Genomic DNA, 19,440 nt, shown 5'->3' on the forward strand with positions numbered 1-19,440 from the left:
TTTTTAATGGTTAGTAAATTATTCTGTTCTTTTGATGATATGACATGATCCAAACAATATCGGATATATTCATTAAAATAAATAGGACAGTATGTTTGCTGGGCACAAATCGACTCATAGTTTAAGAATTAGAGACTAACACAAGGAACTCTTTATCTTACTAAAATGGAATGCTCTCCATTGCTTCTAAATTACAAATTGAACTCAAGTGAAAAAGCTCACAAACTTTCGGTCCCGCTATCAAGAGACCGAAGCCCTACGATCCAATAAAGATTCTCCTATGTCATCCACTTAAAACGGTTACTCGATAGTCTTTTGGCTTTACGTGAAAGCACGTATCGAAATAAAAATATATTATAGGGAGGAAGGTAAATCGCACGAAATTAATCTGATCTTCACAAATTTTAATAAGCTAATTTTTGTACATTACCTCATGTACATTACGCATTGTACTTTTGTACATTGTTTAACTAAGCTTGATAGAAAGAGACAAGAGAGGTCGGTGGCACATTATGAGTACTAAATAATTCCGCTTCAACCCCTATCTATTTTGGGTCCGGGAGAATTCACCAGATCATCGCCAACAGACACAACAGAAATACGTTATTTTTAAGCTCCCGACCAACACTACTTAATATGCAATCATATGAGATCCGCCGAGATTAATTGGTTTGAACCAAACGACCCAGTTTCATCTGACTCCGAAATAGTAAGGGAGGATGCTATCTATACTAAGTATTTTGTTTCAACAATTCGCTCTGCCGGAAACCATACTATTAATCTTCCGCGACGAGACCGACAATCCGAAAGCGTTCTTGTTCCGAAGCCGAGCTGAAGGTTAAAATGGTGCAACATTACCGGATTATTAAGAGTCTATCAATAGTTACTCTTTCGCAAGAGAAATTAGAATGCTAGTGTATCTTCTTTCAGGATTGCTTAAAAAGATAAGAAGCTTAGTGGCATCGATGTGGCCGCGCTTAAAATGGTGCAACATTACCGGATTATTAAGAATTTACCAATAGTTACTCTTTCGCAAGAGAGATTAGGGTGCTAGTGTATCTTCTTTCAGGATTGCTTAAAAACGTGAGAAGCTTAGTGGCATCGGTGTGGCCACGCTTAAAATGGTGCATGCAACATTACCGGATTATTAAGAGTTTACCAATAGTTACTCTTTCGCAAGAGTAATTAGGGTGCTAGTGTATCTTCTTTCAGGATTGCTTAAAAAGATGAGAAGCTTAGTGACATCGGTGTGGCCACGTTTAAAATGGTGCAATATTACCGGATTATTAAGGTTTATCAATAGTTACTCTTTCGCAAGAGTAATTAGAGTGCTAGTGTATCTTCTTTCAGGATTGCATAAAGAGAAAAGCCTATTTTTTTTAATTTTTTTTATTGCTTAGATGAGTGGACGAGCTCACAGCCCACCTGGTGTTAAGTGGTTACTGGAGCCCACAGACATCCACAACGCAAATGCGCCACCCACCTTAGCATTGTTGTGGCCCGTAATCATTAGGCAATGAAAGCTATGCTATAAGCCTCGTTTGCTTCTTTGGGTACAAGTAAAGTTAATTACCTAAAAAGATACCTTGAATGTCAACTTACAGTTATCCGGACAAAGCGAACCATCGAAGCCGCATTCCGGTGTGTCAGGGGGCGGAGTGGTTCGGCCGCCAGCCCAGTAAATAGGTCTATTCTCGGTGAACTGTAGTGTTTTATTTGCGGCCACGTATGTTGCTACCACCTAGGAGATACGGAAAAGATGTTTGAATTAGTTTATACCTTTAGATAATACTTTTATGTATCTATGGTAAAAGATATGGGACTATGACCTGATCTGTCTAGCATGTCATCAAGTTGGAATCAGCTGCAATCTTCACGGTTATTTTTCTAATTTTTTTTATTGCCCTTTTTTTATTGCTTTGATGGGTGGACGAGTTCACAGCCCACCTGGTATTAAGTGTTTACTGAAGCCCATAGACATCTACAACGTAAATGCGCCACCCACCTTGAGATATAAGTTCTAAGGTCTCAGTATAGTTACTGTTAAGATAGGCGAAGATCATGAGCCGAGCTGGCATATTGTTGTTTGGTTGAAATTGATGTTTAATGCATAAGGTAGTCGCACGCCGTCACCGGCTCGTGGTTAATGTGGTTAATACAATTTATTTAATAATTATGTAATCAAAATACAAAAAACGATTAAAATGCAAATACCATTTTTTTTTTTTATAATTACATTTAACAATTGTACGGCTTAAGTCAGTCAAAGTGAAAAAAATAAATTTAATAAAAAAATTTTTAAAAATTTTAGAACGAAATTCTTTAATTTTCATTTCGTTGCTTAAGTGATTTGAAATATTTAAGGCAATTTATTTAGATTAATTAGAACCAAATTGAAAGAGGACGCTTTGTATCGCCCACGAATATAATTTTGGACTTTAATTGGACTAAATGAGATATTACATGACTTGCTATATCCCATTTACTATGTACTATGACGCCATTTGCACCGTAGAGCCATTTGAGTACCATTGAGCACAAAGGTTCAAGTCAGCATGCATTAGTATTTCGGAAAAAAGGTGTTCGCAGCTTATAAACAAAGGATTACAAGGGCCACCGTGCTCAAGTATAAGTCTCAGTTCCATTGAAATAATCGTTTTGCCGACTTCCACACTGAAATGCGTCATGGCTTCGCAGTAGATTTAGACTTTAGACATTAGGAATTTTGCAGCAGCACTGGTTTCTAAACTTTTTTTTTTATTGCTTAGATGTGTGGACGAGCTCATAACCAACCTGGCGTTAAGTGGTTACTGAAGCCCATAGACATCTACAACGTAAATGCGCCACCCACCTTGAGATTTTTTTTATTTATTTTTTATTGCCTAGGTATATGGACGAGCTCACAACCCACCCGGTGTTAAGTGGTTACTGGAGCCCATAGACCTACAACGTAAATGCGCCACCCACCTTGAGATATAAGTTCTAAGTTCTCAGTATAGTTACAACGGCCGCCCCCCCCCCCCCCCCCCCCCCTTCAAACCGAAACGCATTACTGCTTCACGGCAGAAATAAGCAAGGCGGCCACCAGAGCAATAAAGTTTCGAAAACCGTTTCTATATAAAGTTAATCAACTGAATTAGTTTATATTAACTTCATTATTGACGGTATGGTCTATACCTATTTTCTGGTCTAAGCCCTCGTGTGTCGTGCATGCGGCGCAAATAGTTAGGCATTCAGGTTTGAATAATGAGAGCCATATACAATATAGCAAAGACTTTGACCTCTAGTCATGGGCTCTGGTAGCCAGCATGAGCTACACCCATCTTACTTACTGGGGTCGTCGTACCACCTTAGCGGGGCACGGAACGGGCCTCGGGGCGAACCTCACTACCTTGAGGGGGGGAGGGTGACGGGCTTGTGTGGATGTTGCATGGAGTGATGCCCTTTGGACGATACAACTAACTAATCCTATACCCTACAACTATTAACTACTATTTACAAAGCCGATGGACAACTGTCAGCATACACCCATCTATGCAATAACAATATTTTTTATTCTCGTTTCGGTTTCGTGAATGGAGCCTTAGCGCCCTGTACTTATATTATAGTCATCTGGAGCTGTTGGGAGACCAATTTAATATAACCGAGCCTCGTTCCTGGATACATTTTTAATATTCCCATTCAACACGCGGCCCGCATTGAGAATTACTTTTGCATTATTTGTTGACAATATTGTGTTTTGGTATAAGGATAAGTATTATTTCGTCAAGCATTTCCATACTTTGCTTTAGCTTTATTTTTTTTACAAAATCGTAATTCGTTTCGCGCCGAACCTTTTCTCAAAAATAGAAATAACATTAGTTATTCATTAAAACATTAGCTCGCTAACAGTGGGAGTCCCGTCAATATCGATCCAGCAGTTTCGGAGATTAGCCGGAAAAACAAACGGATGGACAATGTAGTTACAAGTCTGATGTTTTTCTTGACCTTATTTTGTATATTCTTGCGTCAATCATTCAATTATTGACGATAACGTTTGGGGTAAAGGTTTTTAATACGCTTTTATTGGCTTCAGACGTATGTATGTTAGTATATATGTTTGTAACGGAATCTTTGAACATGATTTTGACCCCCTTCAAAACGTCGGATTAACTCGAAGCTTGGTATACTTATTAAAGACCGATGACAATTCAGTATTAACAAAATTAATTGAAATTCAACTAAAAAATAAATAATAGTTTAAAAAAACTAACAAAATACGCTTTTTTATAGAAAAACCAACTGAAAAATAGAAAATATTTTTTAATAATATTGAATTAAAAACAGTGTAAGAAAAAAAGATGTTATTATAAAAAAAGCGTGGGGTGCATGGTAACAGTAGCTATAAATATTTTATGAACAGATATGAGTAGAAGGGTTATTCTGATAATATTATCCTGAAAAGCACCCCACGCTTTTTTACAATAAAATCATTTTTTCTTACACTATTTTTAATTCAAATTTATTTTCTATTTTTTAGTTGGATTTTCTATAAAAGCGTATTTTGTTTGTTTTTTTAAACTATTATTTATTTTAAGTGGAGACCGCTAATTGTGAAACGTAGTACAGGACGCTCTCAGGCTCGATGGAGTGACCACTTATGCAGGGTGGCTGGTAAGAGCTGGACAAAAAAAGCCGAGGCACATGCTCAGTGACGTGCGATTGAAGAGGCCTTAGTCCGACAGTGGATTTCTATATGATGGTGATAATGGAATTTCATTAATAGGGCGGTCACTATTCAAAATTTATAAGAAAATTCGTTCTCACAATTGTTAAAGACATCCATAGTATTTTTTACCCTTTAGGTCATCAGATGTGTAGAAAACAAAATCTATAAATAAAAACCTTACATGCTTAAAACTGTCAGGCTACTAAAGAATCAATCCTTTTTTTTCCTTCCTATTCTAGTAACCTCGAGGGGTTATTCTAGATTCGCCGAGCTTGTAGGTGAGCTCACGGGGCTCAAACCTAACGGTGTTGCTAACATGAACCCTAGCAAGAGCCGTGCTTCGCAGAATCTACCACCGGATCGGAAACGCGACCCACTGAGAAGATCCGGCGAGAAACTCAGTGGGCTGTGTCTGTGGGTTAATTTACTTGTCAAGCCCTTCGTCGCAAGCGACGGCTTCGACAAAAACGATGATCGGTGCTCGAGGTACCTAATAGCAAAGTTAGTGGATCGGCAGGATCCGAAATGACGTGTTTTGGACGACGTCGACTGTTTTCCATTCGGTCCCCAGGATCGGGATAGATCCTTAAAGAAATTCGGTAAACATAATAAATTGTGCAATTCATTTATTGTTCGCTTTACATTTACTTTACTTAATCTATATATTAATACGTGAAGCAAAAACTTTGTATCCTTTTAGGAAAACTGCGCGGACGGATGAGTATGAAATTTTCCACACTTATAGAGATTATAGAGAAGAAGTGCACAATGCTAATATTTTATTAGAATAATGCCTAAAAGATACATCTATACTAATATTATAAAGAGGAAAGATTTGTTTGTTTGTTTGTATTGAATAGGCTCCGAAACTACTGAACCGATTTGAAAAATTATTTCACTGTTGGAGAGCTACGCTATCCCCGGGTGACATAGGCTATATTTATTACATTTTCAATAAAATTAGGGTTCCTTACTGAAACTTCAATAATGTAACCCAACGTGTAAAAAAATTAAATTTTTTTTTTACATCGCGTGCGCTACTACCCAAGCGAAGCTGGGGCGGGCCGCTAGTTAAATCAATAAAGAAAACATTACACACACTACATACCATGTATTTGACGCACGCACGCCTGCATACTATTTATTGTCAAACTTTTGTTCTTGACGTCTGTGGTCAAATTGGGAATAGATTAAATATTGTTTGTCTTTATTAATATTTTTTTTATAGTGTAGCCTTGGTGAAATTTGTGATTATAGAAGTATAAAATAGAATCATAATAGTGTACAAACTTACAATTCCAATTGATTATAGTCGAATTTCGACTACTGCGGGACCTCTAGTTATTGGAAACGCTCATCAGTATACTTAGAGTTTTCAATAAGTTTATAATTGAAATCTTATATAGAATCAGGTTCATAAAAATTACATGAGCGCGATTGAGGTTTTTTTTGTTCATCTTGCTTATCAAACATTATTTGAAATATCCGAGTGACATGAAAATGCTTTTGTTCTGTTACGAAGTTATTTGATATTATCATTAGGTACCCGAATATTCCTTATGCAACTTTACTTGTGTTATAAATAGGAAGGGCTTCAGACCTCCAAGCTATTCGTAACAAGAACCTTGATTGATTTTTATTTGTTATTCTCTTCTGTAGCACTTCCAGCGAAATTAATAGTTCTCTGACTATTCTATTGATGCTTTACTTTTATCACTGTTTGTTCTATTTCCACGAACGATAAAATATAAAAAAAATTACCATGCTATTTTCTCTCTCTAAAATTGACCTCTAGAATTACCTATTACTGGTGGTAGGACCTCTTGTGAGTCCGCGCGGGTAGGTACCACCACCCTGCCAATTTCTGCCGTGAAGCAGTAATGCGTTTCGGTTTGAAGGGTGGGGCAGCCGTTGTAACTATACTGAGATCTTAGAACTTATATCTCAAGGTGGGTGGCGCATTTACGTTGTAGATGTCCATGGGCTCCAGTAACCACTTTACACCAGGTGGGCTGTGAGCTCGTCCATCCATCTAAGCAATAAAAAAATAAAAATGCGATAATTGATTCGTCGAAATTGAATCAACTTTAAACTCAAAGGTTATTGGCATGGTACCAAGTTGCGCATATGACAGTGATAAACCACGTAAAGCACGTTTTGAATTCACTAGTAAATTATCGAACAAGCCACAATTCAATAAAATTGGCGTAATAGGTATACAAATTTCTTGTTATCGCAACCTCGGCGCCAACTTTGGGTTCATGGTCTGTAACAACATTTATCTAGGAATTGGGAATTTAGTTCTCAACTGAATTCACGAAGAAGTCGGCTAAAGTTGTTTGTTTGGGTAAAGTTCAGGCCATTGTTTTTTATTGAGGAAATTTATCTAGGGATCATGACTTTCCGGAAATCCGAAAATAAGTCACGTGAAAAATAAATGAGACTTCGGGGAGACCTGGACCCAAAAGTCTCAAAGTTTTCTCTTTACAAGATAAATGTATACATACGTCATAAGTAACAATTTTATGTTACTTATGACGACGCTTGCAGCTGAAAGTAAGTATTGTACTTTTTGACGAAGCATGTTGCTGATAACTTTATTTCTGTAATCTGACGAAGCATGTTGCGGATAATAACATGTACTTTTAGGTTAGGAATATTGTGTTCTTTTTTTTATAATAAATAAATTAAATTGATTTTTTTAAAAATTGATAAAGAAGATGTTAACTATTTTTGCCATGGCAACAAAATCAGATGACGCGTTTGAATTCTGTATCCGTTCGCTGACCGCGGTATCTTTGTAACAGCGGTTAATCGAAATATAAATTAAGTTAAGTGACAATTATTTCAAGATAATTTATGTCGTATAAATTTGTTTGACACCCACTGAAATACCTATTCATTAATTTGTAGACAGAGCTTTTCAACTATATACGCGCTTATATTATGAAATATAACTATATACTTAATTTTAAACATGAAAATGACGAGCATAAAAGTATTAAAAATTTTAAAACACAACATTGGCTCTATGGAGTAGAATGGATGGGAAAATGCTTTAAAAATTTTTCTCGGTCAACAAAACTTAAATTCACTCTTGAATAAAGTACAAACTACCCGAAATTTTTACTCTATATTCGAAACTTGTCTAACAAAATTCCGATGAGATCGTGGAATCGCATCCAGGAATCCACTTTTGGACGTGACCTGATGACTAAATGAACTTGGCCTTGACCTTTCTGTTCTTAGTTTGTATTCAGCTGTTTTTGTATCGCTGCACGAGAGGAAAAAGTTAGACCCTTATAAAAAAAGGATCAATCAAAATCATCTTGCTGATATAGTGGCTAGTTATTGACTTCAGTACCTACTTTCAGGTTTTGTGTGTGGATCAAAGTTGCGTGTGTTTGTTTCGGGCAAAAAACAAAAAAATCAAAGTAGTGGTATTAACCCATACATGTATACATCATCGCAGTGACGTTTAAACGCAAGCTTAAACACAGTTTTTGCCAAAGTCACTTTAGTACGCATTCGTGGGTAGTTTCAGTTTTAATTACTTTGTTATCAAAGGATAGCCATTGTAGAATACAATTTTAAGCCCACTGGGTTTCTCGTTGGATCTTCTCAGAGTGTCGCGAGATTCTGATCTGGTGGTAGATTCCGAGAAGTACTGCTCTTGCTAAGGTTACTGTTAGAAAATTCTCTCAGGTTAACCCCGTGAGCTCATCTACTCGTCTGGACGTAGCTGGAATAGCCCCTTAGGCTACAAACAAATGGTTAGGGTAAAAAAAAAATACAGATGTGAATACGACCACTCACTTAACACCAAAAAGGATTACAATCCAATTTAAAAAAAAAACTTTGTGTCTTAATTACAGCTTTCAAATGAAAAATTTCATAAAAGCCTTCCTTTGATTTGAGGAACCAATTTGCTAGTTAAATACATATACTTCAATAATGAAATTCCAGTTTTAGCACTTGGTATTATGGATATATATATGTACTTAAGAGGATTACGGGTGGTAGGACCTCTTTCGAGTCCGCACGGGTAGGTACCACTACCCTGCCTATTTCTGTCGTGAAGCAGTAATGCGTTTCGGTTTGAAGGGTGGGGCAGCCGTTGTAACTATACTGAGACCTTAGAACTTATATCTCAAGGTGGGTAGCGCATTTACGTTGTAGATGTCTATGGGCTCCAGTAACCACTTAACAGCAGGTGGGCTGTGAGCTCAACCATCCATCTAAGCAATAAAAAAAGAACAATCCAATAAAAAAAACTGTGTCTTGATTACAGCTTTGAAATGAACTATTCAAAAAAGCCTTCCTTTGATTCGAGGAACCAATTTTCTAGTTATATACATATTATATGTCAATAATGAAATTCCAGTTTTACTACTTGGAATTATGGATGTTTGTACACATGTGGATACGTCTTTGATGTCGAGAAATTTATTAGCGAAAACACTCACCTCAAATTTGCTGGTATTTGGGTTCATATCGAGCAACGAATAAGAGGCGACGCGATCACCGTTGCTGTTTATTACAACCTCGCCGGTTATACCTAGAAGAGGGTTAAATTTGAAAATTGGAACTTATGTTTCGAAGTTGAAGGCTATAATCGCTTTGTCCTAGCGGCTGTGGGGGAACGTGATGAGCATTAACATTATGTCAGTTTTTGCGCGAAGCAAGTATGAGCTCCAGCGGATCCCCGCGAACCTCAATAGATCGTCGGTCCATCTTGTGGGAGGCCTACCCACGCTACGTCTTCCGGTACGGCCATCTGTTCTACGAGCAATTTGTCCTGGCCACTGCCACTTTAATGTCGCAATCCGCTGGATGCAGGCAGCGCAGGATCGGTCTTTGTGGTGAGGCTTGGGGGAGGCCTATGTCCAGCAGTGGACGTATGTGGGCTGATAAGAAGAAACATGAGCTCTGGCCTGAAGGATTTAACGCTTAACATCATGTCAGTGGTGCCAATCAAATGGTAATATCTAAGCCAGTAGTTTAATTCAAGCACTCAGGACAGAATGGTTGGTCACGATGCTCACACCAGTCTTACCTTGAAAAGTCCTATTCCACATATTCCTCATTACCGCAGCGCCGTCCAGCTGCCCTCGAGGATCGGTCGCCTGCTGCAGAGTGTCGTTCAGCGCCAGAGCGTACAGAAGGACCGCATCGTAAAAGGCAGCCACGAAAGTTGAAACAACTTCGCCTTTCCCGAACGTGTAGTTGTACTTCGTTGCGGCGAGCTCTTTGACCTGGTTGTCAATGTCAATAATTAATCGTAACATAATCATAATTTTGAAACAAAATAATTAAATGTGATGTCGTGAGACACCGGATAGGAACGAAGTTCCTTATTATAAAAATATTAATACTATTCGAGGTATAAAGAAAATAGAACTGGAGGTTTCGCAACAACCCACGGTAATTCGGTAACGTGCAAACTTATTGTGGTACACTTCATTCACGGTTGTTTGCATAAGAGTTGGTGTATTGCGCAAACGAAAGCTCTGAGATCGTGGTCAATGAACGATAAAAAAATATGTTATTTTTTGTACGTTATTACAAAGTTAAGTCGTACACTGTGTGCATCTATACTAATATTATAAAGAGGAAAGATTTGTTTGTTTGTTTGTTTCGAATAGGCTCCGAAACTACTGGACCGATTTGAAAAATTATTTTTCCATTAGAAGCCGACATTGTCCCTGATGAACATAGGCTACTTTTTTTTATTATTTTTTTATTTTATTTTTTTTGGTTTCATGTGTATTTTAATGTTTCCGAAGCGAAGCGAGGGCGGGTCGCTAGTTACTAATAAAAATCTTACGTTACGGACGTTTTTTCCCGGTTAGGGTACCCCTCCGCAACGTCCCATAAGGGACTTCGTTCCAATAACTTGAAATGCTTATATTATATCTAAAACAAATTATCAAATTATGTTCACTTCATACTAATATTAGTTTTCTTCTCTAACTATGAAGTTTCGTTATATAGATTCAAACAATATTAAACAAAGATGTAAAAACTATTTTGCTATATAAATAGTTTACGGCTTACAATTTTTGTACACGGATTCTCCCTCTCGCTCTCTCCCTCTCTCTCTCTAAAATTTATCACGCATATTACAGTAGTTAAAATTGCTTTTTCACCGACATGCAATAAAGTGAGGAAATAAAAACGTGGTGAAATAAGACACCAGTAATACAGAGAGCTCACATTACGTAGCGCAGCTACGTACGTCTACACAAAACAAGCCCATTATTTACTACAATGCTACGCGAAATGCTACGAATATTGAGTGTCTTTTTCATTTAAGTGAGGTATTACGTTCCTGAGGGTAGGAAAACTATACGTATGATATTGTCTATAGTTAAGTGATAATTATTATTAAAATCACAATTTTCTTACTATTCGCGACCTTACTGCGGAGATTTCTCTGTATTCGATCTGTGTCAAGAAACATTACAGCAAAGTTTGAAAACGACCCTTAATATCAATGTACTAGGGGTCGTTTTGAAATTTGGAGCATATCATCAAAGCATCAAATTCTCATAACCTTTACCGTAATTATAAGTACAGTGAATTTGTTGTCATGACAACAGGCACGTGGTTCTGTAGCTATATATTCGTAAACACTATTAAATTAGGAATTATACATTAAAAACTACCCCAAATATCATTCGTATCACTGGTTCGAAATTTTAAATTCTAACTTGTTTGCTATTTTTTCAGCGTGTTGAAATTCGGCAATTTTATTTAATCAGTATACAATACAATAATAAAGGAAAAGTAACTAGATTTTAGAACATTATTAAAAACAAAAGAAGTACGATTTCTAAGCGTTTTAAAAAAGTTCCTATTTAAATTGTTATCCGTGTTGGCGTTATATTTTTTTTTATTGCTTTTTAAGCAATTTCATAGATTTTATCGCGGGCATTGAGCGCGGCTTGAGAGCGGAATCGTGAAATTCCGTAACGAAAAAACCTTCCACCCTTCACTACGCCTACTATGTAGCTCGCATTCAACACATTCACACGTTGCGCTTGTGTAGTGTTTAAAGTAAGAAGTCTAAACATCGATTTATGTACTATTAAAACACAACGATAGCGCGATTCAGCTTTTGCGTCAAGCGCCATCTATCGGAGACAAACGGAATTGTAAAATAGAAAATTAAATCACATTACAATGCGTTGGGCGTGCCATTTTCTATCGCTTAGTCGAAGAATTTTATTACTACTCCTACTACTCATTTAGTGATTGGAGTGGCATTAAAAATAAACTAGCTAAACCGTCGTTTCAGGGCGAATGAGAGTTAGAACTAGTATTCAAAGGCGTGTCTCTATCCCATGTAGCGCCCTCTAGTGAGTGCGCGGTCAAAATGGAACACTCACAATATAGCAGATTCATTGAAAGTTAGCCCACTGACTTTCTCGCCGGATCTTATTTTATTGTTGTTTTAATATTAAATTATTATTATCGATTTATAATTGCATAAGTTGATAAAAAATGCTATGCAATAGCTTTACCGCGGCAGTCTCCGAGTGCCACACGTCTTTTTTTATTGCTGATCCTACCACCAGTGATTACGCAAAATATAATTTTGCGTTACAGCATGACGCATTTATTATTTGGAGAACCAATCAAAGAGTTGTTCCTACCTGATCAGAAAACTCAAGGTATTCCTTTTTCTCTGGAGCCGGACTCGTCACGGTCAGCACAGCACTATAGGCCCTCCTTGCTCTTTCGTTTCTTTCCTCCGTGTCGTTCTCAGATTTCCAGGGTTCCTTGGATGAAGCTGATGCTAAACTAAACAATAAATATGCATTTTAGGTTTTTTTTTTATTATTGCCCTTGTAGGCAGAACGAGCAAAAGGTCCACCTGATGGTGAGTGGTCACCGTCGCCCATGGACTTCAGTAATGCCAGGGGCAGAGCCAAGCCTCTGTCTACCGCCTAATACTCTCCACAAGCCTAGTTTGAAGAAGGACATGTCATAGCGCTCGGGAAACACTGTGGAGGGGAGCTCATTCCATAGCCGGATGGTACGTGGCAAAAAATACTTCTGGAAACGCACTGTTTATGAACGCAGCGGTTCCAGATAATATGGATGAACTCTGCTCCGATGGCGGGAGGTGCGAGAAAGGCTGGTCACACATAAGGGCTTGAAGACATTTTGCGCAATATACCTTGTTCGATTCTAGTTTACCGTTGGTAATGCCTATTCGGTAATGCTAAAAATCAGTCAATCGCTTGTTCCGGATATGGATCAAATAACCCTTATCCCAATAAGGTTCACACTTCGATCTCTCGTTTCTACGATCGACAATATCTCCTTAATAATAATATTATATAAATTAATTTTCATATTTCATATAAGCCAATCTGGATTTCATAACAATTTATAAACACAAAAATATTATTGTATTGCGTTATGATTATTTAAGAGATGGATGGAGTATGTGAATGACGATATGAGAGAAATAGGAGTGAGTGTTGAATAGATGGCTGATAAAAGCGAATGGAAAAAAAAAGTTGTTGTGCCGACCGAAAGAAGAGATTATTTCTTATATTTTTTATTTATTGCTTTAGATGGGTGGACAAGCTCCCAGCCCACCTGGTGTTAAGTGGTTACTGGAGCCCATAGACATATATACCGTAAATGCGCTACCCACCTTGAGATATAAGTTCTAAGGTTTCAAGTATAGTTACAACAGCTGCCCCACCCTTCAAACCGAAACGCATTACTGCTTCACGGCAGAAATACTGGCCTAAGACGAAGATACTATTTATAATACAGTTTTTTAAGGCAATCTTAAGACCGGGCAGTCAGGCCATCTAGTTCGTCAAAAAAAAAACATACTCACTTAGAAAAAAGTTCAATATTAAAGAACACGTATTCTCCGGACGACACCATGTTGAGATCGTCGGCTGCCAGCATTATTTCTCTTACTGTAGCCGGGTTCGCACATAACACGACAACTGGAAAAAAATATCTAAATTATCTGTCAATAATAAATGAAAAGTGTCACCTTGCTTAGTACCAATACATAATATTTTATTCATAAGTGTTCAAGTCCGTAGTACAGGCGATCGATTAAAGTAATTTCTTTCCATATTTTACGTTTTTAAGACTTATTAAGTTTACATTTTACTCAAAAATTCTTGGAGACGAACGGAGACTTTTTCTAAAACCGTTTTAGGCAGTCGTTATATTTTTGTTTATTTATTTAAACATTTATAAATAACCAAGGGTCCAAGGAATTGTTTAGAGCCAAGTGGCCATCACCTCTTTGGCTTATCTAATATAACAAGGTATTGGTTTTGTTTAAATAGTTACCGAAGCTAGTAGACATCAAAAATGTCTTACCACCTGCCTTGGCACATGAGTTCAAAGTTTCAGTATTACAGTACAACGGCTGCCATATCCTTCAATACTAAATTCATTACTGCCATTAAACCAGAGTTTTGTTATACGGACAAGAAAGAAAAGTGTATAATGCATGAGGGGTGTGCTAAAAACGTGAATATTATTGATTCATTGAAGGTTTTCTTATGGTGGTATATGTGGGAAAACCGGGCCAGCGCGAACATCATATTGCATACCGATGCATTTTACATCAAAGTAATTCATTTTCGAGTCAGTTCGTTTACCGCCATCAGCAAGGCGTCGCGTATTCGCATATTTTTTTTTTATTTTTTTTTATTGCCCTTGTAGACTGACGAGCATACGGCCCACCTGATGGTGAGTGGTTACCGTCGACCATGGACTTCAGCAATGCCAGGGGTAGAGCCAAGCCGCTGCCTACCGTTAAATAATAATAATAATACCGTTAAATAATAATTTCATTTTTATCATATAAACAGTCACCAATCAGTGTAAGCATATCAATAAACAATTAATCAGTATTGGAGTTGTTATCGTTATTACAACAGAGGGCTGTGTGGAAAAATCGTACAATTCCAATTCACTCTTTAGCGTATTTTTTTTTATTGCCTTTGTAGGCAGACGGGCATACGGCCCACCTGATGGTGAGTGGTTACCGTCGCCCATGGACTTCAGCAATGCCAGGGGCAGAGCTAGGCCGCTGCCTACCGAACGAAGAGATATACAACCTATGCCTGCCTATTCATACGAACGAAGAGATTTACAACCGTAATAGAGGAATTCTATAGACCAAACGCCATAAAAAACCATACTAGACTCGTGAATAACTAATTGGAATTCGATTAATCTTTCACCGTCTTATTTCTTCGATGCATTTGTAAGTTTAATAGCATGTGCTATTTTAACGTTGTCTTTTAATAGCGCTGTTAACACAAATATAAAGCCCATCTCTGTAACAGTGATAGAAAAAAAAAAACAACTGAGAATTTTTTTGATGTTCGCCTATAAATGTCAACCCCATTTTACGACGTGAGGTGGAATTATGACTTGGATTGTATTATATAGGCTATCCCACCTTCTGAGCTGTAAATCATGATTACTTCGCGACAGATTTAAGCTAGATTTACATGAATTTGACAAAGACTTCATTCAGGAATCTTATACCTTTAAACGAGCAATTCTTGTATATTAATATATATGTTTATAATCTGAATATCGGAAACGGCTCCAACGTTTTACATAAAATTTAGTATACAGGGGATTTCGGGGGCTATAAATCGATCTAGCTACGATTTATTTTCAGAAAATGTTGTTTTATTCGTGTTTTCAATAATCAACTCTTCCCGACATCTATTGGCGAATAATAATACTATTTTTCTTAATTGAGGGCAACTAATCGCTTTAAAGATACAACAAGATGGCGTTATCAAAAAAAGAACATCATCGTCTAGTTATTTTTAAATCTGATTAGCGTTTCGTCCAACATAGAACTGAGCATATGTAGTATATATTTTGGAAACTGTCTAAGCATGCTTAGGAAGATTTTTACGATGCAGGATACTTACTTATTTATTAACCCTTTTAGTGTTGATCTTATTACAACACATTTTGCGGAAATTGCTTAAGGATTTTTGAATAGTACCCTCTAAAAAAATTTAAAAATATGCAAAAATCAATGCTTAAGTCACAGCAAAATAATAATAAATGGTTATTAATAAAATATGTTATTAACTTATTAAAAAGGTTACAAATGCGCGCGTACGTACGGGTCGAAACCTTATAGTTATTGTAAAACTGCGCAAATAGGCGGTATTGCGACCCTACGCACTTTATTTTCATTAATAGAGAGTCGATCTATTGACGGTTCACGCTCAGTGGGTCAAGTGATCTCTAAGTACATTTAGAAATCGCTGCACAAGCCATACCGTTTCTTGTAGATTATCTGAATGATACTAACCGGAACATTCACACACGGACTTCTGGCCCCAAGCTAGGATTCCCTGTACTATGGAAACTAGAGATTGACATAAATACTTGTATCCTTTTTAAATATACGTATATTAACCATAAAACGTGCAACCACATTTGCCCGTAATGGAAATCGAATCCATGACCCTCGGTCCAGAAGTCAAAGGCTTTAAGTAGTGCACAACCCAGTCAGTCAATGGATTATGGTAGATAGTAGGTATATAATTAGGTACAGGATTGTTCATTGAATCATACGCATATTGGCCAAGTGTGGCTAACTGAAATACGTTGAAGTCGTCGTGGCCTAAAGGATAACACGTCCGGTGCATTCGTATCGAGCGATGCACCGGTGTTCGAATCCCACAGGCGGGTACCAATTTTTCTAATGAAATACGTACTTAACATATGTTCACGATTGACTTCCACGGTGAAGGAATAACATCGTGTAATAAAAATCAAACCCACAAAATTATTTGCGTAATTAGTGGTGGTAGGACCTCTTGTGAGTCCGCGCGGGTGGGTGCCACCGCCCCCTCTGTTTCTGCCGTGAAGCGGTAATGCGTTTCGGTTTGAAGGGTGGGGCAGTCGTTGTGACTATACTGAGACCTTAGAACTATATCTCAATGTGTGTGGCGCATTTACGTTGTAGATGTTGGGTTCCAGTAACCACTTAACACCAGGTGGGCTGTGAGCTCGTCCACACATCTAAGCAATAAAAAAAAAGACATATATTAAGAAAACGTTTTCGTAATAGTCACCCCGTAATAGTCGAACCCGTCGCTTGCGACGAAGGACTCGGCAAGTAAATTTACCCACAAACACTGCCCACTGAGTTTCTCGCTGGATTTTCTCAGTGGGTCGCGTTTCCGATCCGGTGGTACATTCAGCGAACCACTGCTCTTGCTAGGGCTAGTGTTAGCAACGTCGTCAGATTTGAGCCCGTGAGCTCATCTACTAATTCGGTGAATCTAGAATAACCCCTCGAAATTAAAAAAAAGTAAGCCTTTATGTAAAATATTCACAAAGTTATTTGAAGTTTAATTGATTCGATATTTTATTCGAGGTCAACAGAAACATCGGAACAACAAGGGAACATTGCACGTTGACGCGCTCGGTGAAAATTTTCAATTCAAATGTGACATATCGACCCGGCGCGGCGGACACTGTCGCATCAAAACGATATTACTTACGAAAACAATCCTTGATCTGTTTTGTTAATGCGCGAACGGATTTTTTGCGTCGGTGTTGAAAAATAATATTCAATAATATATTTTTTATTGGATAGCTGAGCCTGAAAAGTTCTCGAGTGGAGACCGCGCGCTGGTTAATGTAGCGTGGGTAAGCCTAATTCGAGATGGGTAGGCGACCTGCATATTGTCTATTAAGCCGCTGCATGTGGGCTGAGTAGAAGTGGTCATTGCGGCGAACCTTGGGAGAGGCTTATATCCGTATATGGACCAATAATGAATACTATAAACGCGTCTTCTTCTTTTTCTCTACCTTATCCCACTAGGTAGGGTCGCAAAGCAAATTTTTCTCTTCTATTCTCTTCTATCAGCCGTCATCTCAATACTCACTCCTCTCTCTCTCATATCGTCATTCACACACTCCATCCATGTCTTCTTCGGTCGACCTCTTCCCCCTCTACCTTGCACTACCATTTCCATACATCTCCTAGTAACATGCATCTTCTCTCTACGCATCACATGTCCATACCACGCTACTATAAATACTATAAACGCGTGAATACTATAAAAGACATGAATACTAATTAAGAGTACGATATACTTTGAAAGAAAAGAAAGAATTTATGTATTTATATAATAAAATTCTTCGTATTCCTCCTCATACGTTAAGATTGACGAGATTTACGTTTTCACGGTTTTCATGGTCATGACAGCATGAAACGGGCTCTCAAGCCTCTTAACATAAGGTGCTTTTCTCAAAGTAGTGATATGAAAAGGAAGGTAGTTTTCCTTTAATCTCATACATACACAGCAAAAGCTACCATTGTTGTTGGTACCACATCACTGGTAATTTCTGCAGAAAAGAGTGACACAAGCACGTCTTAACTCGGGAAAATGCAATGTGTTTCTCTTCTTCCCGAATGACAAATTTAACGTATGGCATCTTTAGTATATGGCTCTTTCATCCATTCTAAGTTAGAACAGATGTTTGCTTAGCGACAGAAATGGATAGGACGATGACCCCAACCAAGAGTTTCATTGGAATATGTTGTTCCTTCGTCGTGAATACGTAAAAATAAAAATACTTGCAAACAAACTTCGAAATACATTCGTGATCAACTGTTTGGTGCTTCGACAAATATTGTGTCATAAATAAATCATCTATATATATATAAATGAATTGCTGTTCGTTAGTCTCGCTAAAACTCGAGAATGGTTCGACCGATTTGGCTAATTTTGGTCTTGAATTATTTGTGGAAGTCCAGAGAAGGTTTAAAAGGTAGATAAATATGAAAATGCTCGGAATTAAATAAAAATAACAATTTTGTTTTTCCTTTGATGTGTCGTCGGACGGATCCCTTTTGTTTGTTTTAAGTTTATTTTATACAAAAGTTTAGGTGTTTTATTTATCGATTGAGGCACTACGAAGTCTGCCGGGTCAGCTAGTTACAAATAAAAAATTGCATGTAATGTAATCACGGATGTTCGCTCATACGAAACATTTAACGGAACTACTGAAAATATATTATAATATTAAAATTTGTTAGTACGCTAGTCGATACATACGCGATCCTGTAGACCGAATAGTAAATAGTCGACGTCGCCCAAAATACGTCATTACGGATCCTCCCGATCCATTAACGGTGCTTTCAGGTACCACAAGCACTGGTCACTGTCCTCTGCGACGAAGGGCTCGACGAGCGAATTAACCCACAGACACAGCCCACTGAGTTTCTCGCCGGATGTTCTCAGTGGGTCGCGTTTCCGATCCGGTGGTAGATTTTGCGAAGCACTACTCTTGCTAGGGCCAGTGTTAGCAACACTTCCGGCTTGAGCCCCGTGAGCTCACCTACACGTCAAGGAGAAGCTGAAATAGCCTCTCAAGGCTATCAGCATAGGTAGGAAAAAACATGTATTCTATCAGTTTATAAAATTACATTTTTAAAATTCAAAATTACATTTAAATTTTAGCCTAGAAAAGGACAAAGTGCACTTTCTGTCTCTTTTAAATCAAGCACAAACTTCAAACTTTAATTTTAATACTTTAAGCCTTATCTTACTTTATCCCTAAAAATCACAACTGAAAAATTACAATTCTTGTATTACAAATTACAATTCTAAATTACGTTTTTGGACTTTACCAAAAGACAAAAATTTTGGATTAACCCACTTCAATTCTAAAGGTGCAATATA

General features: G+C 37.6%; 1 protein-coding gene across 7 annotated transcripts in view; it reads right to left on the reverse strand.

Annotated features, from left to right (window-relative positions):
- Gcy (receptor type guanylyl cyclase) overlaps nucleotides 1–19,440 on the reverse strand; it is a 311,036-nt gene that overhangs the window by 44,174 nt on the left and 247,422 nt on the right. For all 7 annotated transcript variants that reach the window (XM_062669266.1, XM_062669268.1, XM_062669267.1 and 4 more), the window contains 5 exon segments: nucleotides 13,572–13,686; nucleotides 12,367–12,514; nucleotides 9,765–9,963; nucleotides 9,175–9,266; nucleotides 1,603–1,741 (listed from right to left, as the gene is read on the reverse strand). In XM_062669266.1, the coding sequence (XP_062525250.1) occupies nucleotides 1,603–1,741; nucleotides 9,175–9,266; nucleotides 9,765–9,963; nucleotides 12,367–12,514; nucleotides 13,572–13,686 (693 nt within the window).

This window comes from Bombyx mori, chromosome 7, assembly GCF_030269925.1.
Source record: "Bombyx mori chromosome 7, ASM3026992v2".
Classification (NCBI taxonomy): Eukaryota; Metazoa; Arthropoda; class Insecta; order Lepidoptera; family Bombycidae; genus Bombyx; species Bombyx mori.